This window comes from Giraffa tippelskirchi, chromosome 1 (assembly GCF_054371585.1).
Source record: "Giraffa tippelskirchi isolate mGirTip1 chromosome 1, T2T-mGirTip1v1.2.pri, whole genome shotgun sequence".
Classification (NCBI taxonomy): domain Eukaryota; kingdom Metazoa; phylum Chordata; class Mammalia; order Artiodactyla; family Giraffidae; genus Giraffa; species Giraffa tippelskirchi.
The window spans coordinates 224,917,984-224,937,973 of record NC_137275.1 but is presented as its reverse complement, the minus strand read 5'-3'; the positions used below and the strand labels follow the sequence as shown (position 1 = coordinate 224,937,973).

The 19,990-nt window shown below is 55.4% G+C and overlaps 1 protein-coding gene and 1 long non-coding RNA gene across 14 annotated transcripts in view; one reads left to right on the top strand and one right to left on the bottom strand.

Moving 5' to 3' along the window:
- Window positions 1-4,394: 4,394 nt before the first annotated feature.
- Window positions 4,395-19,990, bottom strand: part of ADI1 (acireductone dioxygenase 1) — a 30,656-nt gene continuing 15,060 nt past the window's right edge. For 10 of the 13 annotated variants that reach the window (XM_081529398.1, XM_081529390.1, XM_081529427.1 and 7 more), the window contains 3 exons: window positions 11,228-11,347; window positions 6,861-7,040; window positions 4,395-5,370 (listed from right to left, as the gene is read on the bottom strand). In XM_081529398.1, coding sequence (XP_081385524.1) covers window positions 5,251-5,370; window positions 6,861-7,040; window positions 11,228-11,347 — 420 coding nt within the window. In that variant the 3' untranslated portion in view covers window positions 4,395-5,250. Of the gene's footprint in view, window positions 5,371-6,860; window positions 7,041-11,227; window positions 11,348-11,726; window positions 11,801-13,304; window positions 13,386-13,483; window positions 13,669-19,990 lie in introns of those variants that run through there. The other 3 variants (XM_081529368.1, XM_081529457.1, XM_081529468.1) reach the window with 3 other exon arrangements.
- Window positions 11,853-15,484, top strand: LOC145521211 (uncharacterized). Its single transcript, XR_014065231.1, has 4 exons — window positions 11,853-12,285; window positions 12,968-14,391; window positions 14,495-14,592; window positions 15,164-15,484. It is a non-coding gene; the product is annotated as an uncharacterized LOC145521211 (long non-coding RNA).

The following is a 19,990-nucleotide window of genomic DNA, read 5'->3' as shown; positions in this document are numbered from 1 at the left end:
AGTCGTCTGTAGATACATGTTTGCAGAACTGGAGAAAAACACGTGCGGGAGCCTTGTGGCTCAGAGTGACTGTCCCAGCGGCACAGGCGCCAGAGGCTGTTTAAGGACAGGGCTACCCTCTGCCACCTTGGCCCGGCATGGACAGCAAGGCCTGAGAGCGTCAAGCGAAGAAGCTGCATTTGGCGGGGGGGGAACGCCCACTCACAGGCAGGGCTTCCTGCCCAGCAAGGGTGGAGGAGGCCATCCCCTCCCCTCCCTGGGCAGGGGGCCTCCGTCCCTCCAGAGGAGGTGAGGGCAGGGGGCTCCTCATGTCCCCTGCCATCCCCAGCACACGTCAGAGCAGCACCCACCTCCCCTCCTCACCAGCTGGCAGGCGGAAGGGACACCCAGCCACATCTAGCCCAGCTTGCTGGTGACCAAGCCTTCTCAGCCAGTCTCTCATGTGTAAGAGGAGATGGCCAATTCAGGCATTGGGAATTATGTGCAAACGTGGCCCTACTTGAACCTCAGACAAGTCTATTACCCACAACAGAAGCATAAATAAAGCAGATAAAATACGTGCCAGCCTCCCACCCGTCCATGACCCCTCCTAGAAAATGGATCCAACCTTTCCAGTTACTGATCACAGTATCTCAGACCTCAGGGTCCCTCACCCAGGACCCTGTTGCGGTTTCAGCACCGTCCCCACATTGAGCACCCCCCATTCCCCCCCCCCAGTTACTCCAGAGAGCAGAGTACTTGACGGGTGCTGGGCAAGGAGGGTGAGAGACCAGGGAGGACTCACTTGTGGGAAGACGAGTGGATGGCCCCCCAGCCCTGTCCAGGGACAGCACATCCAGCCAGGAGACCATGCAGGCGCCCCGGGGAGACTGCCATGCCAGGCGGCCTCGTGTGGCTGGTGAGCAGGGTGGGCTCACCACGTCGGGAACCTCTCACTTGGGGTCCTCGAGGAAGGACGTAACGGGGTCAGCTGCGCGGGGGTGTCCGGGGACCAGGGAACCTGCAGGAGCTGGGGTGGAGAGCTGAGCACTCAGAGCCTCAGGTCTCGCCTAAGAAATGGGGGACGGACCAGGCTCAGCTTGTTGATGCTGCCACAGCAGACACCCACAGATGGGCAGCTGGACACGCCCCGAGTCCGCACCTCAGTCCAGGCCGGCGGTGTACTCCTGGGCTCTGCAAGGCTGGCTCGGGGGCCTCCGGTCACAGCCCCGCCCAGCTCTCGGGGTGCCCGCGCTGCCTCTGTCCCCGTGCGGCCTCTGTCCCCGTCCCCTCTTCGGTAAGGACGCCAGGCCTGGGTTCAGGGCTGCCTTCACCCAGGAGGACCTCCCTGAGGGCCGTGTGCAGTCACACCTGCAAGGACCCCATTTCCAAGTCAGGTCAGGTCCCAAGGCTCCAGCGACAGGAGGCTCCGGTGTTGGCACTCAGCCCGCAACGCCTGCTGGCAGCACTCGGGAGGGTGGAAACAGGCTTGTTCGACTCCAGGGAACAGCCTGTCCTCTCGGGTCCTCACGGACACCCCCTGTGACCTACGCTCGCCGCGGACCCCCAGGGGTGTGTCTGTGGGCCCGTGCCCGCCTCACCAGACAGCCATCAGGATTAGTTAACGGTGGTGCGGGCCCCAAGACACGGCTGTGACAGCAGACTGCCTGGACTGCACTGAAGGGCCTCTGCTGGGCTCCTGCGTCCTTCAGATGAGACTCCATCTGGCCCGGGGATTTCTTGGAACTGTCTGCGCAAATCAAACACAAGCATTTGTAACCCGAAAAATAAAAGGCATTCATTAAATCCAGGAGGGGAAGCCAAAGGACGGGGTGTCTGAGTAGGGGGCCTCCTTCCTTAGAAAGGCAGGCCCCATTCCAGAAGGGGCCGCGGGGCACACAGGCCCCGGTGGACCTGGGTGTCCTCCTCCGGTCGCCACCGCGTCTAAGAGCTCAGTTCAGTTCAGTCGCTCAGTCAGTCGTGTCCGGCTCTTTGCGACCCCGTGGAAGTCTAAGAGGATGTTTGGGAAAATGGCCTCCTAAGGCGGAGCCTGGAGAACACCTGGAAACGCCGGGCGACAGCACACTTCCCTGCACATCTGCATCAGCGGTGCGCGGGCGCGCGCACACAAATTTCCCCCGCGCACACACTGCACATGTGCGCACACACACTGCATACACACTTCCCCTTCACACACACGCGTACACACACACTCCCCCCACCCCTGCATCCGCAGCACTAGCGCTGTTGATCAAGCCCCGGCGGTGCTGCCTGCGGTTTCTAATCGGGAGCGTTGAATCGCCCCGCCCAGCAATCCGGGGCCCCCTTGTCCACCTGCGGAGTCAGCTGCCTGTCTGCGGGGCCCCGGCTCACGGGCCCCACCCCCGCCCCGGGCGGTGGTCTCAGGAGGACACGGCAGGGCTGCCGCCCCCGCTCCGCCCCGCGTGAGGACGCAGCCAGGAGGGGCCTCCCCGGAACCGGCCCGCCGCCCCCAGGGCTGCCGCGGACGTTTCAGACCCAGGGAGACGGGGGAGGCCAAGCTGACAGGCCGGCGTCTAGCCCTGGAAGGAAGCCGGGGTATAGAACCTTGGGGGAGGGGGGCGGGGGGCGCATCCTGCAGGCTGGCCCTCCCGCAGGTGGACACCCGGCGGCCCTCTTCCGAGGCTGTGTGACCCCGGCCCCCTCGGCAGACACACAAGCCCCCAGCTTTGGGGGACCAGAGCTGGGCAGGGAGCAGTGTGAGGAGCGAGCCCCCAAACCCAGCTACACCAAGTCCCCTCTTTAAGGAGCAGAGGATGAAGCCAGAGGCCTAGGCTCCAGAGTCACCTATATGCGCTCCTGACAGCCTGTTCGGCCTGAGCTCCTGGGAGAAGCAACATCAGCGGAGGCGGAGGACCCCCTGGGCTCAGCCTCCTGAGATGTGCCCCTCCCCTCCTCAGCAGGGTTTCCCTGGTGGCTCAGCTGGTAATGGAGGAGCCCCCAGTTCGATTCCTGGGTCAGGAAGATTCCCTGGAGAAGGGATAGGCTACCCACTCCAGTCTTCTTGGGCTTCCGTGGTGGCTCAGATGGTAAAGAATCCGCCTGCAATACGGGAGACCGGGGTTCAATCCCTGGGTTGGGAAGATCCCCTGGAAGAGGGCATGGCAACCCACTCCGGTATTCTTGCCTGGAGAACCCCCATGGACAGAGGAGCCTGGTGGGTTACAGTCCACGGGGTCTCAAAGAGTCGGACACAACTGAGCAGCTAAGCCCAGCACAGCAGCTCCCCTCAGCATCCAGCCCCCCAACCCCACCCCGGCGAGGAGCCCTCACTGGGAGGCGGTTCCTCCCCACTGGAGGCACAGTGATGCTCACGGCCCCAGGCGTGTCCGTGGCCTGTGAGGTCAGGCACTGCTCCCGACTTCCTGCAAATCAGCAAACAACATCGCCTGTGCAGCACCCCCACTGCCCTTGCTTGCGTTTCTGCTGTTAACTTTACTTCCTTACTGTGCTGGGCTTATTCGCTCAGTCATGTCCGACTCTTTGCGACCCCATGGACTGCAGCACGCCAGGCCTCCCTGTCCATCACCAACTCCTGCAGTTTACTCAAACTCATGTCCATTGAGTCGGTGATGCCATCCAGCCATCTCATCCTCTGTCGTCCCCTTCTCCTCCTGCCTTCAATCCTTCCCAGCATCAGGGTCGTTCCCAATGAGTCAGCTCTTCGCATGAGGTGGCCAAAGTATTGGAGCTTTAGCTTCAGCATCGGTCCTTCCAATGAACACTCAGGACTGATCTCCTTTAGGATGGACCGGCTGGATCTCCTTGCAGTCCAAGGGACTCTCAAGAGTCTTCTCAACACCACAGTTCAAGAGCATCAATTCTTCGGTGCTCAGCTTTGTTTATAGTCCAAGTCTCACATCCATACATGACTACTGGAAAAGCCACAGCTTTGACTAGATGGACCTTTGCAGGCAAAGTGATGTCTCTGGCTTCAATACGCTGTCTAGGTTCGTGAGCCACATGCCACCCCCCAAGTGCTGCACACGTTTAAAGGGAGGACACGTCTGTCAAATAACATGTTGAGACGTGTCTTACTCAACAAGCAGTGCACCTAGGACCACAAGGACAGCTCAGCTCCCAGACGTGTGCTCGTGGGAGCCCCTGACAACTGCAGATCCATAAACCACCACCCTCTCTATCACTGACGACGCCTGCAGGAGGAGCCACCCCTGCTCCGAGGTTCCCTCTCGTCTCCTGAGCCCCATCTTGGCAAGAAGGAAGAGGGGCAGCGCCCGACCCTTGGGGCTGATGGTGTTACCGCCGTGTGGCCGGCGCACACCTTGACCCTAAGTCCAGCGTTCACCCCCACGGCGAGGCCTGGGTTCCCTCCATGCCTGGACACACGCCAAGACCAATGTGGAAGCGATGACATATCCATTTCAACATAAAGATTTTTAATCCAGTTTAAAAGAATACCCAAAGCAAACTGCCCTTCAAATCTGGGGCTAATTCAGGGTTTTTCTATGATTATAACAAATGAGATATAACTGTATCTCAAAATTGTTGATTAAAAATACAAACGATGTACCAATTCTTGTTAAAATTCAAAGGCTTGATTGTAGAAGACATTTACTGTAGTGAGTTTAACCTAGAAATCTCACATGGAACAGTGCTGACCCAGGAAACAGACATTAACTACACACATGCTCGCGGGTCACACAACGGAGGTGGATGGGGTGACTTGAAGGAACCGCAAGTACCAGGATATACGGTAACTCCAAGCCACCAGCAGTGTTAAGGCAGCTACTTTATTTTGAGCAAGAAAGTGGCACAAGCGAGTGCGTGTCCCCCAACATGCCAGCTGCCCCCCCAGCACCCCTGTGTTTTGGGAGAAAAGTGCGTGACCTCTCCACCCGGTCCTGTCACCCACTGTCACACGTCCACAAAGGGCAGGCATGGCCTCGCCTGGCGCCTGCTTAAAGCCGAAGAATCCGGCAGTGAGTGGCTGTATCTGGGGAGATGAAACTCACTGGTCGGAGCTGAAAGCTCGAGCTGGTGCGGGGCCACTGACCCCTGACCCGGAATCAGAGAAGTGAATCACCTGCCCAGATTTCCAGCTGGTTGCACGTGCAACCAGCTCCATAGCTCCATCCATTAAAACGTGTTCTGATCAAAAAAGAAAGTGGTCTCATCTGATAAGCTTGCAGATACGCCAGCCTGGAGCCTGCGGCACCGAAGCAGGAGAAAGGGACGGACTCCATGCTGCCTCCTGGAGGGCCCGCGGGGCCACTAGGCTGTCTGTGCCAGGAACTCCAGGTACTGCCTTCGTGCCTCGAGCTGGTCCGATGGCCGGTTGTACGGCGTCCACACCGGCTCTCCCACGAACAGCCGCATGGCCTTCACGTAGTTCTGGGGAGACACACAGACACAGCCGTGAGGCCACACTCCTGGCTGCCCACCCCCATTCTCACACGCATTTCTCTGGAAGGCAGGAGCCCCAGGGCAGCGTCGGGCCCACGCTCTCGATAAACACACTGCCTTGCACGCGGGCCCCTCCCGCAGCGCGGTTAGAAACCTGCAGCCCTGTCCAGCCAGGTTCACTTTCGGGGGTGTATCCTACAGGGGAACGCTCAGCAGGCCACGATGACAAACGCGTGAGGTTCTTTATCCCGGCGCTGTTTACAGCAGCAGAGAACTGGAGACAGCTGGCGGACCCATCTCTCGGGGTCACCACTCAACGCAGTAAACTACAGTGTGTCCCAGAGAGGGCAGCAGGCAGCTGCACACAGGCAGGGGGCTCTCTACACCCCGGCACGGAACCAGCCCAGAGCACTGCGAGCAGAAGGGAGGGCCGCCAGCCGCGGCAGAGGTCTGCTGCCTCCTGCGCACCGGCTCTCACCCGCCTGCACCGGCTCTCACCCGCCCGCCAAGCGCACCGGCTCTCACCCTCCCGCCAAGCGCACCGGCTCTCACCCTCCCGCCAAGCGCACCGGCTCTCACCCGCCCGCCAAGCGCACCGGCTCTCACCCGCCCGCCAAGCGCACCGGCTCACACCCGCCCGCCAAGCGCACCGGCTCACACCCGCCCGCCAAGCGCACCGGCTCACACCCGCCCGCCAAGCGCACCGGCTCACACCCGCCCGCCAAGCGCACCGGCTCACACCCGCCCGCCAAGCGCACCGGCTCACACCCGCCCGCCAAGCGCACCGGCTCACACCCGCCTGCCAAGCGCACCGGCTCTCACCCGCCTGCACCGGCTCTCACCCGCCCGCCAAGCGCACCGGCTCACACCCGCCTGCACCGGCTCTCACCCTCCCGCCAAGCGCACCGGCTCACACCCGCCTGCACCGGCTCTCACCCTCCCGCCAAGCGCACCGGCTCTCACCCGCCCGCCAAGCGCACCGGCTCTCACCAAGCGCACCGGCTCTCACCCTCCCGCCAAGCGCACCGGCTCACACCCGCCTGCACCGGCTCTCACCCTCCCGCCAAGCGCACCGGCTCACACCCGCCTGCACCGGCTCTCACCCTCCCGCACCGGCTCTCACCCTCCCGCCAAGCGCACCGGCTCACACCCGCCCGCCAAGCGCACCGGCTCTCACCCTCCCGCCAAGCGCACCGGCTCACACCCGCCCGCCAAGCGCACCGGCTCTCCGAGACGACTTCTGAGGACCTGATGGTGGCCACCTCCAGGGACAGATGCTGGGGCCGGGAGTGGGGCGACTTTCCCTCACACGTCCTCTCCGAGTCCTGGGCTTAAGCTGAGCACACCCGTTTTCTATTCCAGAACCACCCCTGAGTCTCAGGTCAGATCCACACCCACGGAGGGAGCCCCAGACCACCCTTCTCCTGCTTCTGTGGCCGTGTCCAGAAGAGCATGGGCAGAGCGGCCCGCAAGCCCACCTTCTCGTCCAGCGTGAAGCGGTGGTAGATGCCGGCGGGCAGAGTGATCATGTCCCCCTTCTCCATGGAGATCCGGATCCACCGGTCCTCCCGGTCCCGCACGTCAAAGTACCCACTGCCATCCAAGATGTAGCGAATCTCCTCGTCCAGGTGTAAATGCTCCTCGAAGAACATCTTGATCTGGTGGGGGGGGTGGTCTGTGAGTTGGGGGCCCCCCGGGGTGAGGTGGCTGGAACCACCCCTGGCCCCCGCGCTGACCACCCGGCCCGCCCCCACAAGATGTGAAGGCTCGGGGTCACCCTGGCAGGGCAGGAGCCGCGTGTGCGCCTGCGGAAGGCGCTCAGCGAATGCCTCCCCCTCATCGCAGCCTGGCCTGTGTCTTTTGGGCTCCACCCTCTGACGTTTCATGGTAAGAAGACTCGAACGTGCACACACGCTGGAAGCATTCTCCAGTAAACACCCAGGCAACCTTCACCTCTAACTGGCCTTCTGACGATTCCCCACCTCTCGCCTCCCGTCCCGGAGGGTTTCAGAGCTCTCCTCACATAACGCTTCCACCCTTCTGGACAATCCACAGACGCTTGGAAAATCCCCACTTCCAGGGAGAACGGCAGCCTCTCAGGAGGGCGAGGCCATGGGGACAGGCTGCTGCCCTACTGGGCACACAGCCCCTGGCAGGGCGGGCACAGCTGGCCACGCGCTGACCCGCCGCCCGTCTAGGAATCTACCCTGAAGATACACCTCCGACAGCACGAAGGACACGCGCACACCACTCACTGCTGTGCTGTCGGTCCTTGCGGGACGCTGGAGACGCCGGAAGGTGGGAGCAGAGCGGGTGCCAGAGCCAAAGGCACGCGGGCTCCGGCAGCAGGGCGCCGGCACGGCGCGGGCCACGCGAGGGGGGCCCAGGGGCCTTCTGGTCGAGTCTTCATTTTAGAGCCGGGCTATGGCAGCCCACTCCAGGACTCCTGCCTGGGCAATTCCAAGGACAGAGGAGCCTGGCGGGCTACTGTCCGTGGGCTCGCAGAGAGTCGGACTCGACTGCCTGACTCACTTTCACTTTTCTCACTTTACATCTTACAGAGTCATAAATAAAAATAAAACAAGCTTGGGGGCCAAGGGGGGGACCTTAAATCTGGAATCAAGCCATATGCTCACAACCACAGGAGGAAGAGAAAACTCACCTAAGTGCTTCTGAAGATATCACTCTGACTACATCTTGAGTAAGACAGGACCGCGACTCGCCTTGAACTCCATGGACAGGCCTGCTGATCCTAACAGCGTGGGCGCAGCCGCCACCGGGCACCGTGGTGTGTGCGGAGGAGAGACACCCGAGTATGGGCCGAGGGAGCCCCGAGGGGCAGGCACACCCTGAGCCAGGCAGCCTGGAGGGGCTGGGAGCACGGCGGGGATGCGGCAGGACCATGGAGAGGGCCCCCCCCCCCCGACCCCCGCCAAGTCTGGACCAATCTGAACGTCAAGGTGGATCGCGGCAGGAATGGACCTGGGCCCACGAGCAAACCAAGAATCCGTACGCCCCTACTAATGGGAATCGACGGGAGAGAACCAGGCCAAGTCAGTACAGGAAGATGAGGGCTAGAGGGACAGGGTAACTGACTCAGACTGGAGTCAGCAGGATTCACTAACACTAAGTCCAAGTTTGACACAGAGCAGAATATTCACAGGCAAAAAGTAACTCTCGACAGATGTCTTCTTCCTTAGAGAGGGCAGAGTCGTCCGGTCACAACACAGAAACCTGATGGGCACCAGTCCAGCCGAGTTTTGCGTCACAGGCACTTGGATCCCCACCCCCACCCCGGGCACAGGCCTCCAGGTGGGTGCCCTGAGCAGACGCAGCACCACTTCTGCAGGATTCCTGCCGAAAACGTGTTAACCTAAGACAAGCATGAGATCATCGGATGGTAAAGAAGTATGCTTTACAAGAACAAGAGATAAGCTGGTATTAGGAATGGAGTTTTATTTCAGGAGAGAAGCTGTTCTAGAAGGTGGTAATGATAAGAATAATCTAACAGCCAGGATTTACAGCAGTCAAGCCCCTTCTATGGAAGGAAGGGCGCTGATGAGAAGACAGGAAGTCTAAAGTTCCAAGTTAAGAACATATAATTTAAATCTAAGACGATATCAGGACTTGCAGGCACTCAGTGAGAAATTTCGTCCTTTTACAAGGTATTATAACGTTACTCCAACCAGCAAGAATCACTTGGGACAGAACAGAGTAAGGAGATGAACACCACCGAACACAGCCGCGCTGGAGCAGTTCGGGCGTCACTGCACCCCTCCCATTCTTAGGTCAAGGCACGAGTGTTGGTTCACCTGCACACACTTTCTTTTTCAGAAAAACACACACAAGACGCCCAAACTAGCGAGGGACAGTGTGGGTGGAGGCAGCCTTCCTGGTGGTCGGTGAAGCGCCTGGACCAGGAGGACCTGGGTTCTGGGCCTGGCTTTACCAACACGACCCAGGGAAGAGGTCACCCCCTCCAGGTGTCCACAGGTAAGAAACAGAGGCCGCGCTGAGTGGCTCAAGGCCATAGCTTCACAGTTCGTAGCTCAGCATGATGGAAACAGAAACTCTTGGCAGTGACACAGCTGCCAAAGCTCATCAAGACAGAAAAATTCTGAAACTACTGCTGTTGTCGTGACCGTTTCATAAAGGAGTCACCTTATTCCTGAAAAAGCAAAGACAGCGATTTTAAAAACAAGGCAGCCCTTGAGCTTGAACACATTCAGCCTCACTACAACATCTGCACGTCTGTTTTCTCACGTGGCCAAAGACTGGCGAGTTTCTCTAGTAACGGGCACCTGGGAACCATCATAAAACGAAGAATCTAAAAAAGAAACACTGACTCCCACTTCCATATAAGATGGGGTAACAGAAACTGGATTTCCCCTCCCACCTCCAACAATCAAAACAAACACAATATACACACTGATAGTTTGCAAAACACCAGACACCAGGAAAGGGAAGAAAGTGACTCGGCAGGCAGAAAGCCAGCGAGGTGAACCCCACACCTGCTCTGGATTGCATCAGGAAAGCGCTCTCAGGCTGTGGAGCAGGGAGGGGGGACCCTGAGCTGAAGAGCAGGACTGAGAATGTGGGGAGACGGAGGGAGCTGGTGTGCAGGACACAGTGCCCAAGGGGAGAGAACTCCACGGGGAAATCCCGGAGACCTGCAGAGGGCCTCCCTCGAGGGTTCCTCTAGAGCCCGTCTGTGCACGCACGTGTGCAGGAAAAGGCGCTGCAGCTGGAAAAGAGCCATTCAGACCCTTCAGCGTTGAAAGGAACAGTTCCTGGCCCTATGCCGACCTGGGGACAGAGCCTGTCCCACCAGTCAGACTGGAAAAACCTCACTATCCCAGGGGCTTTCTGTGGTGTACCAGAGGAGCCTGGGGCTACAGTCCATGGGATCGCAAGAGAGTCAGCTTGACAAAGCGACTAAAGGACACCCAGCATCTCTCTGGCACACCTAACCTATCTTAAAGGAAAGGCTCAAAAGCATCCAGTTGTTTCCAATAGGCTCACATACATTCCAGAAGAAAACTGAAGAATATGATGGTACAAAAGTACCCAGCACCCAAGAGAATAAATCACAGTGTCTGGCATCCATTCAATAATCACCAAGCACACAAAGAACAAAACGTGACCTTTAGACACGGAGACAAGGGTTTGATCCCTGGGGCAGGAAGATCCCCTGGAGAAGGAAATGGCAACCGGCTCCAGTATTCTTGTCTGGGAAATCCCATGGACAGAGGAGCCTGATGGGCTATAGTCCATGGAGTCACAAAAGAGGCAGACACACGACTTAGCAACTAAACGAACAAACAAAAAAACCACATGGCTTCACTGGTCAATCTGCCAAACATCTGAGAAAAAAGTAAAGCCACTCGAGACACACTCTCCAAAAAAGTGAAAAGCATGGAATACTTTTCAGCTTATTCTGAGGCCAGCATTCCTCTCATATAAACCAAAATGAAAGACATTTAAAAAGAAGGAAAGGCTTGCATTTATTAATGTGTGTATGTGTTAGTTGCTTAGTTGTGTCCGACTCTTTGCAACCCCATAGACTGCAGCCCACCAGGCCCTTCCATCCATGGGATTCTCCAGGCAAGAACACCGGAGTGGGTTGCCATTTCCTTCTCCAAAAGGAACTACAGAAAGAAAGAAAGTGAAGTCACTCAGTCGTGTCTGACTCTTTGCGACCCCATGGACTGTAGCCTACCAGGTTCCTCCATCCATGGAATTTCCAGGCACGAGTACTGGAGTGGGTTGCCATTGCCTTCTCCTGCATTTATTAATAGTAAATAATTAATAATTCCCCTTTTCAAATAATTTAGAGTTCCCTTACCTTTTCCTCGTAATTTGGTAGTTTGTCTTTGCATATGGTTATAATGTCCATCCAGGAGTAGTTTCTCTCTTTTCGGATCTTCTCTAATTCTGGATCATTCTCGTATTTGTCTGCATCCAGCTAAAAGAGTTTAAACAAGCAACAAACAGGAGGTCACATGAACACACAGAAACACTGAAACATTCTCTCTCTGGGTCTCCAGTATGATTATACTCAGAATTTATTACCTAGCCCTGTGTCCACATTCTGGACCTCCGCTATAATCATAGTCCACATACATTGCATTAATGTCATTTGGTCCCTCTGTCAACCCTAAGCTCACCTTTTTCCCCTCCTTTCCCTGTTTCTTCTCATGGTTTTCCCACTTTCCCTAAAGGCTAAAAACTGCAGTTGTATTGAATTCCCGCCTCCTTTCTCTCCAACAGCCCTTGCAGGGAGATTCTATTGAAACTTCACGCTTCCAGTCCCAGCACCAGGAGTCCGGGGAAACTCCGATCACCTGGCGCCCGTAACGGGCACCTCCCCTGCCACCGCCATGCCCTGCTCCTCTGCCTCCAGTCCGCTCTGCACGTCGGCCTGACCTCTGTCTCTACGGCAACTCTATGGTTACTTTGTTTCCCCGAGCGACAAATAAAACCCAAGTTCCTCAGGCAGACAAGAGGCTTTCTACCCCCCGGCCCCGGCTGCCCTTTCTTTCTTTAAAACTTATTTATGCATTTTTGGCTGTGCTCGGTCTTGACTGCCGCGTGCAGGCTTCGTGGAGCTGCAGTGAGCCGGGACATGGGCTCAGTAGTTGCAGCTCCCAGGCTACAGAGCCCCGGCTGGACAGTTGTGGCATCCTTGCCCCAGACACGTGGGAGCTTCCCGACGAACCTGTCTCCTGCGTCAGCAGGCGGCCTCTACCACTGAGCCACCAAGGAAGCCTGAGACATGAATTTCTAAATGACCGCTCCACACATGAGCAGACCCACACAGTACACATGTGTGCACCACACAATGTACCTTCACATCGCGTGTGAGAGCTCTCCACACCCTATGGTGTCACTGACACACAACAGGTAAAGATGCCCAGCTATTGTCCTGCTCAAGATTAAGTCATTATAAAGTACAAAAAGGCCCAGGGCACTGAGAGCACAGGGTAAACAAGTCTACAGTCGACTTGCTGGAAAAGACCCTGATGCTGGAAAAGATCGAAGGTGGGCGGAGAAGGGGACGACAGAAGACGAGATGGCTGGATGGCATCACCGACTTGATGGCCATAGTTCAGTATCAATTCAGTCGCTCAGTCGTGTCCGACTCTTTGCGACCCCATGAACCGCAGCACGCCAGGCCTCCCTGTCCATCACCAGCTCCCGGAGCTTACCCAAACCCATGTCCATTGAGTCGGTGATGCCACCCAACCATCTCATCCTCTGCCGTCCCCTTCTCCTCCTGCCCTCAATCTTTCCCAGCATCAGGGTCTTTTCCAGTGAGTCAGCTCTTCACATCAGGTGACCAAAGTACTGGAGTTTCAGCTTCAACATCAGTCCTTCCAATGAACACCCAGGACCGATCTCCTTTAGGATGGGCTGGTTGGATCTCCTTGCAGTCCAAGGGCCATAAAAGTCTGAGTAAACTCGGGGAGTTGGTGATGGACAGGGAGGCCTGGCGTCCTGCAGTCCATGGGGTCTCAAAGAGTCTGACACGACTGAGCCACTGAACAAGTTTAATTCTGACAGTCCTGGGTCTTCCCATCCACAGGAGAACCAGAAGGTAGGAGGAGCCCGACTCGATCTGGCGGAGGAGCTGAAAACACATTCAGCTGAAGACACATTCAGAGCTTGGCCAGTGTCCACTCCTGCTCTAAAACTGCCCCGTGGACAGCGAGATCGAAGGGCAGGAGTCTGAACGAACGGCACCTCCCGTCGAGCCGCCCCTCCCCCACCCCGCAAGGGGCCCTTCAGGGACCCCCAACAGCCCTCCGCCGCCCTGCCCGGGCCCCTGAGGACAGGCCGGCGCCTCCAGGGCCCCGGCCTCCCACTGGGCGCGGCGACGGGCACCCGCGGGCCCCGCTCTCACTCCGACCCCTCCGTCCTACCCGACCCCCGGCACCGAGCACGCGGCGCGCCCCGCGGTGGAGGTCCGGGGGTAGGCCCGGCCCGCCGCGCCGAGCGTGCGCACTGAGCAGGGGCCCTGGAGCTCCGCGGCCCGCGCTGGCCGGAAGGCGGGGCGCGCGGGCCCGGAGGGCGCCTGTGCCGCCGCGCGGGCCCCGCGTACCTTCCAGTAAAGGACCCCGAGCCGGCGCAGCTGCTCCAGGCCGACCGGGCGCGCGGGCTCGGCGCGGTGCGGCAGCCGCGGGTCGTCGGCCGCCTCGTCCATGTACCAGGCCTGCACCATGGCTGGGAACTGAGCGCGGGGCCGGGGCCTGAGCCTGGATGCACGCGGGCGCCCCTCCTTCCTCCTCCGTCCCTCCCTCCTCCCTCCTCCGTCCCTCCCTCCTCCGTCCCTCCCTCCTCCCTCCTCCGTCCCTCCCTCCTCCCTCCTCCCCGGGAGGGCGGGCGGAACGCTCCTGGAAGCCCTGGCGGAGCGCCTCCTTCCCGCCGGCGGGCGGGCTCCGGGCGGGAGGTGGTGTCCCTGAAGGAAAGCTACGTGGCTCAAAATAGCCTGGAGTTGAAACTCCCCTCCAGGTCCTCCCCACCATTCTATACCGAATAAAGAACTTTCTCCCCCAAACAAAGGAATGGACATTAAGATTGATTACGTTCAGCTCCCAGCCGATCCCAGGCTCCGGCAGGTCTCAGGAATTCCTTGCCCCAGTTGTTCAAAGCTAACTAATCAAAAATAATCTGGAGGAAAAACAGACCCCCTCAAAACATGCATCTCCGCATGTATCTGTTTTCTGTATATACCTGCTCTCTTCCTGACTTGGCGCAGCAGCCCACTGATCTGACTGCGGCCCCTTCTCGCCTCATTAAAGGTGATCGTTCCCGTAAAGTGCCGGTCTCCTTCTTTCTCTGAACCTCACCTTCTCTAACTCCCTTACCCTACAGTTTTGGTGCCGAAGCCCAGGAGGTTGAGGTTCCTTCTCATTCTCCACGGCCAGCTCTTCGGAGTGTGGAAGCCTGCCGAGCTCACTTTCCCGCCCAGGCTTTCAAGACCTCCTCGAGAGGACGCCCTGCACCTTCGTGAGCAGTACAAGCCCTGTGTGAGGGCTTTATTGGTTTTCCATGCACTCCGAGGAATATTGGCCTCTCTCTCTCATTCTCTCTCTTCCTCTTTGCTCTACAGTTTCTTCTCTGCGAGACCGACCAACTCCAGGACAGAGGCCTTTTGCCATTTGACCTCCCTCCATCCACCACGAATTCTTGCCTGACCCAATAGCCCAGGTAAGTACTTGGACGGTACTCTAGGGTGCCATAGACTGTCATCCTTTCCGGGTTCCCGGGAACCCTCCAGCCAAAAGGCCCTCTGGGGAGGTACTTGGGGGACACCCCTCCCTCCTTAAGAGTCTCTCTCGCTCCATTTGCCCGGTCAAAGGATTAGAGGACGACCTTTTCTCTTGACTGGACAGTCGTTAGCCATTTGCTATGGGGTCAAGCCAATCTGTCCCGCTGGACTCTCCCTTGGCCTGCATAAAACGAAACCTCAAACCTCTACTCTTGACCGATCTTAAGGTTCATAAACTCGAGTCACTTTGTACTCAAACTTGGCCTCAATACAAATTGGATAACCAAAACCGCTGGCCTGAGTTCGGGACTTTCGATTTCAATATTTTATCAGATCTCACTAACTTCCTCAAACGGAATGGCAAATGGTCGGAGGTCCCCTATATTCAAGCCTTCTGGGACCTTAGAAGCCATCCTTCTCTCTGCAAGTGTTAGGGGAAGCACACTGACTGAAACCGCCCACCCTGCCCAGGCACCACAGTAACCATTTGCATGAGTTGTTTTATGACAGGAGGTCCTGCTAAGAAACACGGAACTAATAAGCCACCACCAGCCAGAAGAGTTCGGGAAAGATCAAAAGAAGACAGCACATGTCCGACCACCTCCCGGAATCCTTCTCTCTGGCATCCATCTTGGCTGAACGAGGCGTCCACCACCAGGAAGGATTCTGAGTCAGAATGATTGGCTAAAGACAACCCAGAAACTAATCCCATCACCATAAACCGAGACTGCGAGCCACGCCATGTGGCAGAGCGGTCCTCTTGGGTTCCCTGACCCTGCTATTCTCTGCTCGGGCGCCCCTTTCCCAATAAAATCTCTTGTTTTGTCAGCACATGTGTCTCCTCAGACAATTCATTTCCAAGTGTTAGACAAGAGACCAGTTTCAGGCCCTGGAAGGGGGTCCCCCTTCCTTCAACACAAGGACTGTTCTACCTATCAAATCCTCCTCTGTTCTCTCTCCTCCTTCACTACAAAAGAATCCAAATCTAAAGCCCCTAAAAGGCCCCCTAAACCCTCAGCCCCCGATTTCGACCCGGCAGACGAGCCTCCTCCCTACTGCCCCAGAGATGAGGCTTCTGGGGATGAGACCCCACCCTCTAGCCCTTCCTCCAAATCGGGAAGTGATGACCCCAAAACCCCAAAAGAGATTTCCACCCCCCTCCATTGACCAGGACCCGAAGCAAACTCATGTTTCCTCTCAGAGGTGGCGGGACCGAGGGCCCTCCACAGGTTCACGTGCCTTTCTCAATTTCTGATAGGAGCCAAATTGAAGAAAACTTGGGATCTTTTTCAGAAAATCCTACTAGATACAGGAAGGAATTCTTCCGCCTTACACAAGCATATCATTTAACCTGGAATGTTCTTACAGTTCAGTTCAGTTCAGTCGCTCAGTCGTGTCCAACTCTTTGCGACCCCATGAATTGCAGCATGCCAGCCCTCTCTGTCCACCACCAACTCCCGGAGTCCACCCAAACCCATATCCATCAAGTCGGTGATGCCATCCAACCATCTCATCCTCTGTCGTCCCCTTCTCCTCCTGCCCCCAACCTACCCAGCATTAGGGTCTTTTCCAATGAGTCAACACTCCGCATGAGGTGGCCAAAGTATTGGAGTTTCAGCTTCAACATCAGTCCTTCAAATGAACACCCAGGATTGATCTCTTTTAGGATGGATTGATTGGCTCTCCTTGCAGTCCAAGGGACTCTCAAGAGTCTTCTCCAAAACCACAGTTCAAAAGCATCAATTCTGCAGTGCTCAGCTTTCTTCACCGTCCAACTCTCATATCCATACATGACCACTGGAAAAACCATAGCCTTGACTAGACGGACTTTTGTTGGCAAAGTAATGTCTCTGCTTTTAAATATGCTATCTAGGTTGGCCATAACCTTCCTTCCAAGGAGTAAGCGTCTTTTAATTTCATGGCTGCAGTCACCATCAGCAGTGATTCTGGAGCCCCAAAAAATAAAGTCTGACACTGTTTCCACAGTTTCCCCATCTATTTCCCATGAAGTGATAGGACCGGATGCCATGATCTTAGTTTTCTGAACGTTGAGCTTTAAGCCAACTTTTGCACTCTCCTCTTTCACCTTCATCAAGAGTCTCTTTAGTTCTTCTTCACTTTCTGCCATAAGGGTGGTGTCATCCACATATCTGAGGTTATTGATATTTCTCCGGGCATTCTTGATTCCAGCGTGTGTTTCTTCCAGCCCAGCGTTTCTCATGATGTACTCTGCATATAAGTTAAATAAGCAGGGTGACAATATACAGCCTTGACATACTTCTTTTCCTATTTGGAACCAGTCTGTTGTTCCATGTCCAGTTCTAACTGTTGCTTCCTGACCTGCATACAGGTTTCTCAAGAGACAGGTCAGATGGTCTGGTATTCCCATCTCTTTCAGAATTTTCCACAGTTTATTGTGATCCACACAGTCAAAGGCTTTGGCATACTCAATAAAGCAGAAATAGATGTTTTTCTGGAACTCTCTTGCTTTTTCGATGATCCAGCAGATATTGGCAATTTGATCTCTGGTTCCTCTGCCTTTTCTAAAAGCAGCTTGAACATCTGGAAGTTCACGGTTCACGTACTGCTGAAGCCTGGCTTGGAGAATTTTGAGCATTACTTTACTAGCATGTGAGATGAGTGCAATTGTGCGGTAGTTTGAGCATTCTTTGGCATTGCCTTTCTTTGGGATTGGAACGAAAACTGACCTTTTCCAGTCCTGTGGCCACTGCTGAGTTTTCCAGATTTGCTGGCATATCGAGTGCAGCACTTTCACAGCATCACCTTTGAGGATTTGAAATAGCTCAACTGGAATTCCATCACCTCCACTAGCTTTGTTCGTAGTGATGCTTTCTAAGGCCCACTTAACTTCACATTCCAGGATGTCTGGCTATAGGTGAGTGATCACACCATCGTGATTATCTGGGTCGTGAAGATCTTTTTTGTACAGTTCTGTGTATTCTTGCCACCTCTTCTTACTATCTTCTGCTTCTGTTAGGTCCATACCATTTCTGTCCTTTATCGAGCCTATCTTTGCATGAAATGTTCCTTTGGTATCTCTAATTTTCTTTATTACATCCTAATGTTCTTTATTACATCCTAAACCTCACTTTAAATATAATTTAAATATAATTTAAAATAATGTTCTTTATTACATCCTAAACCCCACGTTAACCCCTGATGAAAAGGAACGGATATGGCAGGCAGCCTGGACTCATGCTGATCAGCTCCACAACCAAGACAGGGCTAATCCAGTGACTGATGATGCAGTTCCTTCAACTGAGCCACGGTGGACATATCAAGCAGGCGATGCCGGCATCCGGTACTTACATCACATGATCACCTGTTTACTAGAAGGAATGCTAAAAACTCTCACATTCATGTTAACTACGGTAAAATTAGGGAAGCGACTCAAGAAGAGGATGAAAATCCTGCCCTTTTTCTTTCATGGCTTACTGAGGCAGTCCAGAAATACACTGACCTAGATATTTCCACCCCTGCTGGACTCCTATACTACCCGTCCAGTTCATAAGTCAGTCAGCCCCCGATATTTGCTGAAAACTACACCAGTTAGAAAAGGGCCCCGAAACCCCTCAGCGAGATCTCCTAGAAATAGCCTTTAAAGTTTTCAGTAATAGGGAGGAAGAAGCGAAAAAGAAAAAAGAAAAGGAAAGAAAGGCCAAATATGCTTTATTCGCTGCAGCTCTCCAACAAAAAAATTCAACCCCTCTGGCCCACCAACCTCAACCCACCCGTATGGGACCTAAGCCTCCAGGCCCCTGCTTCAGATGTAACCAAACAGGACACTGAGCTAAGTCCTGCCCAGACCCCGGCCACCCACCAAACCCTGCCCCACCCGCAAACAACGGGGCCACTGGAAAATGGGTTGTCCTCAGACGCTACCCACCAAATCTCAGGGTCCACCCCAGGCCCAACAACAATGGGCCGGGAACCAGACTCAGGGGGGCCCTGGCATCCCCGACCATGGTTCCTCAGATGAGGTGAGAAATGACCCAATTGTGCCTGAGTTATTCCAGTGACGGAGCCCAAGCTCCAGACCCCAAGTCCATCCCATACCAACAGACTTGGAGCTTCGGGTAGTTGGCACAGTGGCCGGACACAAAGTCTCATTCCTAATAGACACTGGAGCGGCCTTTTCACTTTTAATGTCCTTTAAGGGCCCTCTCCAACCTTCAGAAGTGGCCATCGAAGGGGTCTCAGGCATCCCTTTTTATCCCAAGATAACCCTTCCTCTCCTATGTTCCTTTAGCAAAACAACATTAACACATTCTTTTATAGTAGTTCCTCAGTGCCCAGTGGCATTGATGGGACATGATCTTCTGGATAAGCTACAAATGTCTATAAACCTCCCATTCTTAGATCCCATATCAATTCTTTGCATCCAAATGGCACCTGAACCCTCGGCCAGCCCTCACTCCCAAAACCTGCCCCCTGATTTTCCCCCAGTAGATCCTCAGGTCTGGAACACTGAGGCCCCGTCAGTAGCCCGACACCATTCCCCTGTACAGGTGTTTCTTTAAAATCCCTCTCAGGTCATAACCCAAACTCAGTATACCCTGCCCACAGAATCCCGACAAGGACTTAAACCAATAATCTCCTGACTGCTCAACGCCGGCCTTGTGCGGCCTTTCTGTTCTCCTCATAATACCCCTATACCGGCAGTCAAAGAGGGACCCGCCTCCTAGCATCTAGTCCAAGGTCTTCCCAAGATCAATGAGGCCATAATACCGTACACCCCATGGTCACTAATCCCTACACCCTTCTCTCACCTATTCCCCCGACACACTCTACTTCACGGTATTAGACCCCAAAGATGCTTTCTTTACTATATTTCTACACCACTCCTCACAGCCGCTACTTGCCTTCACCTGGACGGACCCAGACACATATCAGTCTCAACAATTAACTTGGACTATTTTACCACAAGGATTTAGAGATAGCCCTCATTTTTTCAGTCAAGCCCTTCAAAGGGACAAACTTTAGACCTAGGCTCTACCACCTTACTCCAGTATGTAAACGATTTATTGTTATGTACTTCCTCTCACCATAACTGCCTAGTCCACACAGCGACAGTATTAAATGCCCTAGGCAACTGGGACTACAGAGCCTCACTCTCCAAAGCACAAATTGCTTCCACCACTGTCAATTACATGGGATTGCTTCTCACTCCCACATCCAAAATAATCCCAGTTCCGAGACTTCCAGCCTTGACACAGACCCCCAGGCCCTAAACCAAGAGGGAACTTATTTCTCGATTACGTGTATTAAACTTCTTCTGAATATGGGTCCCAAATTTTGTCCTCCACGCAAAACCCC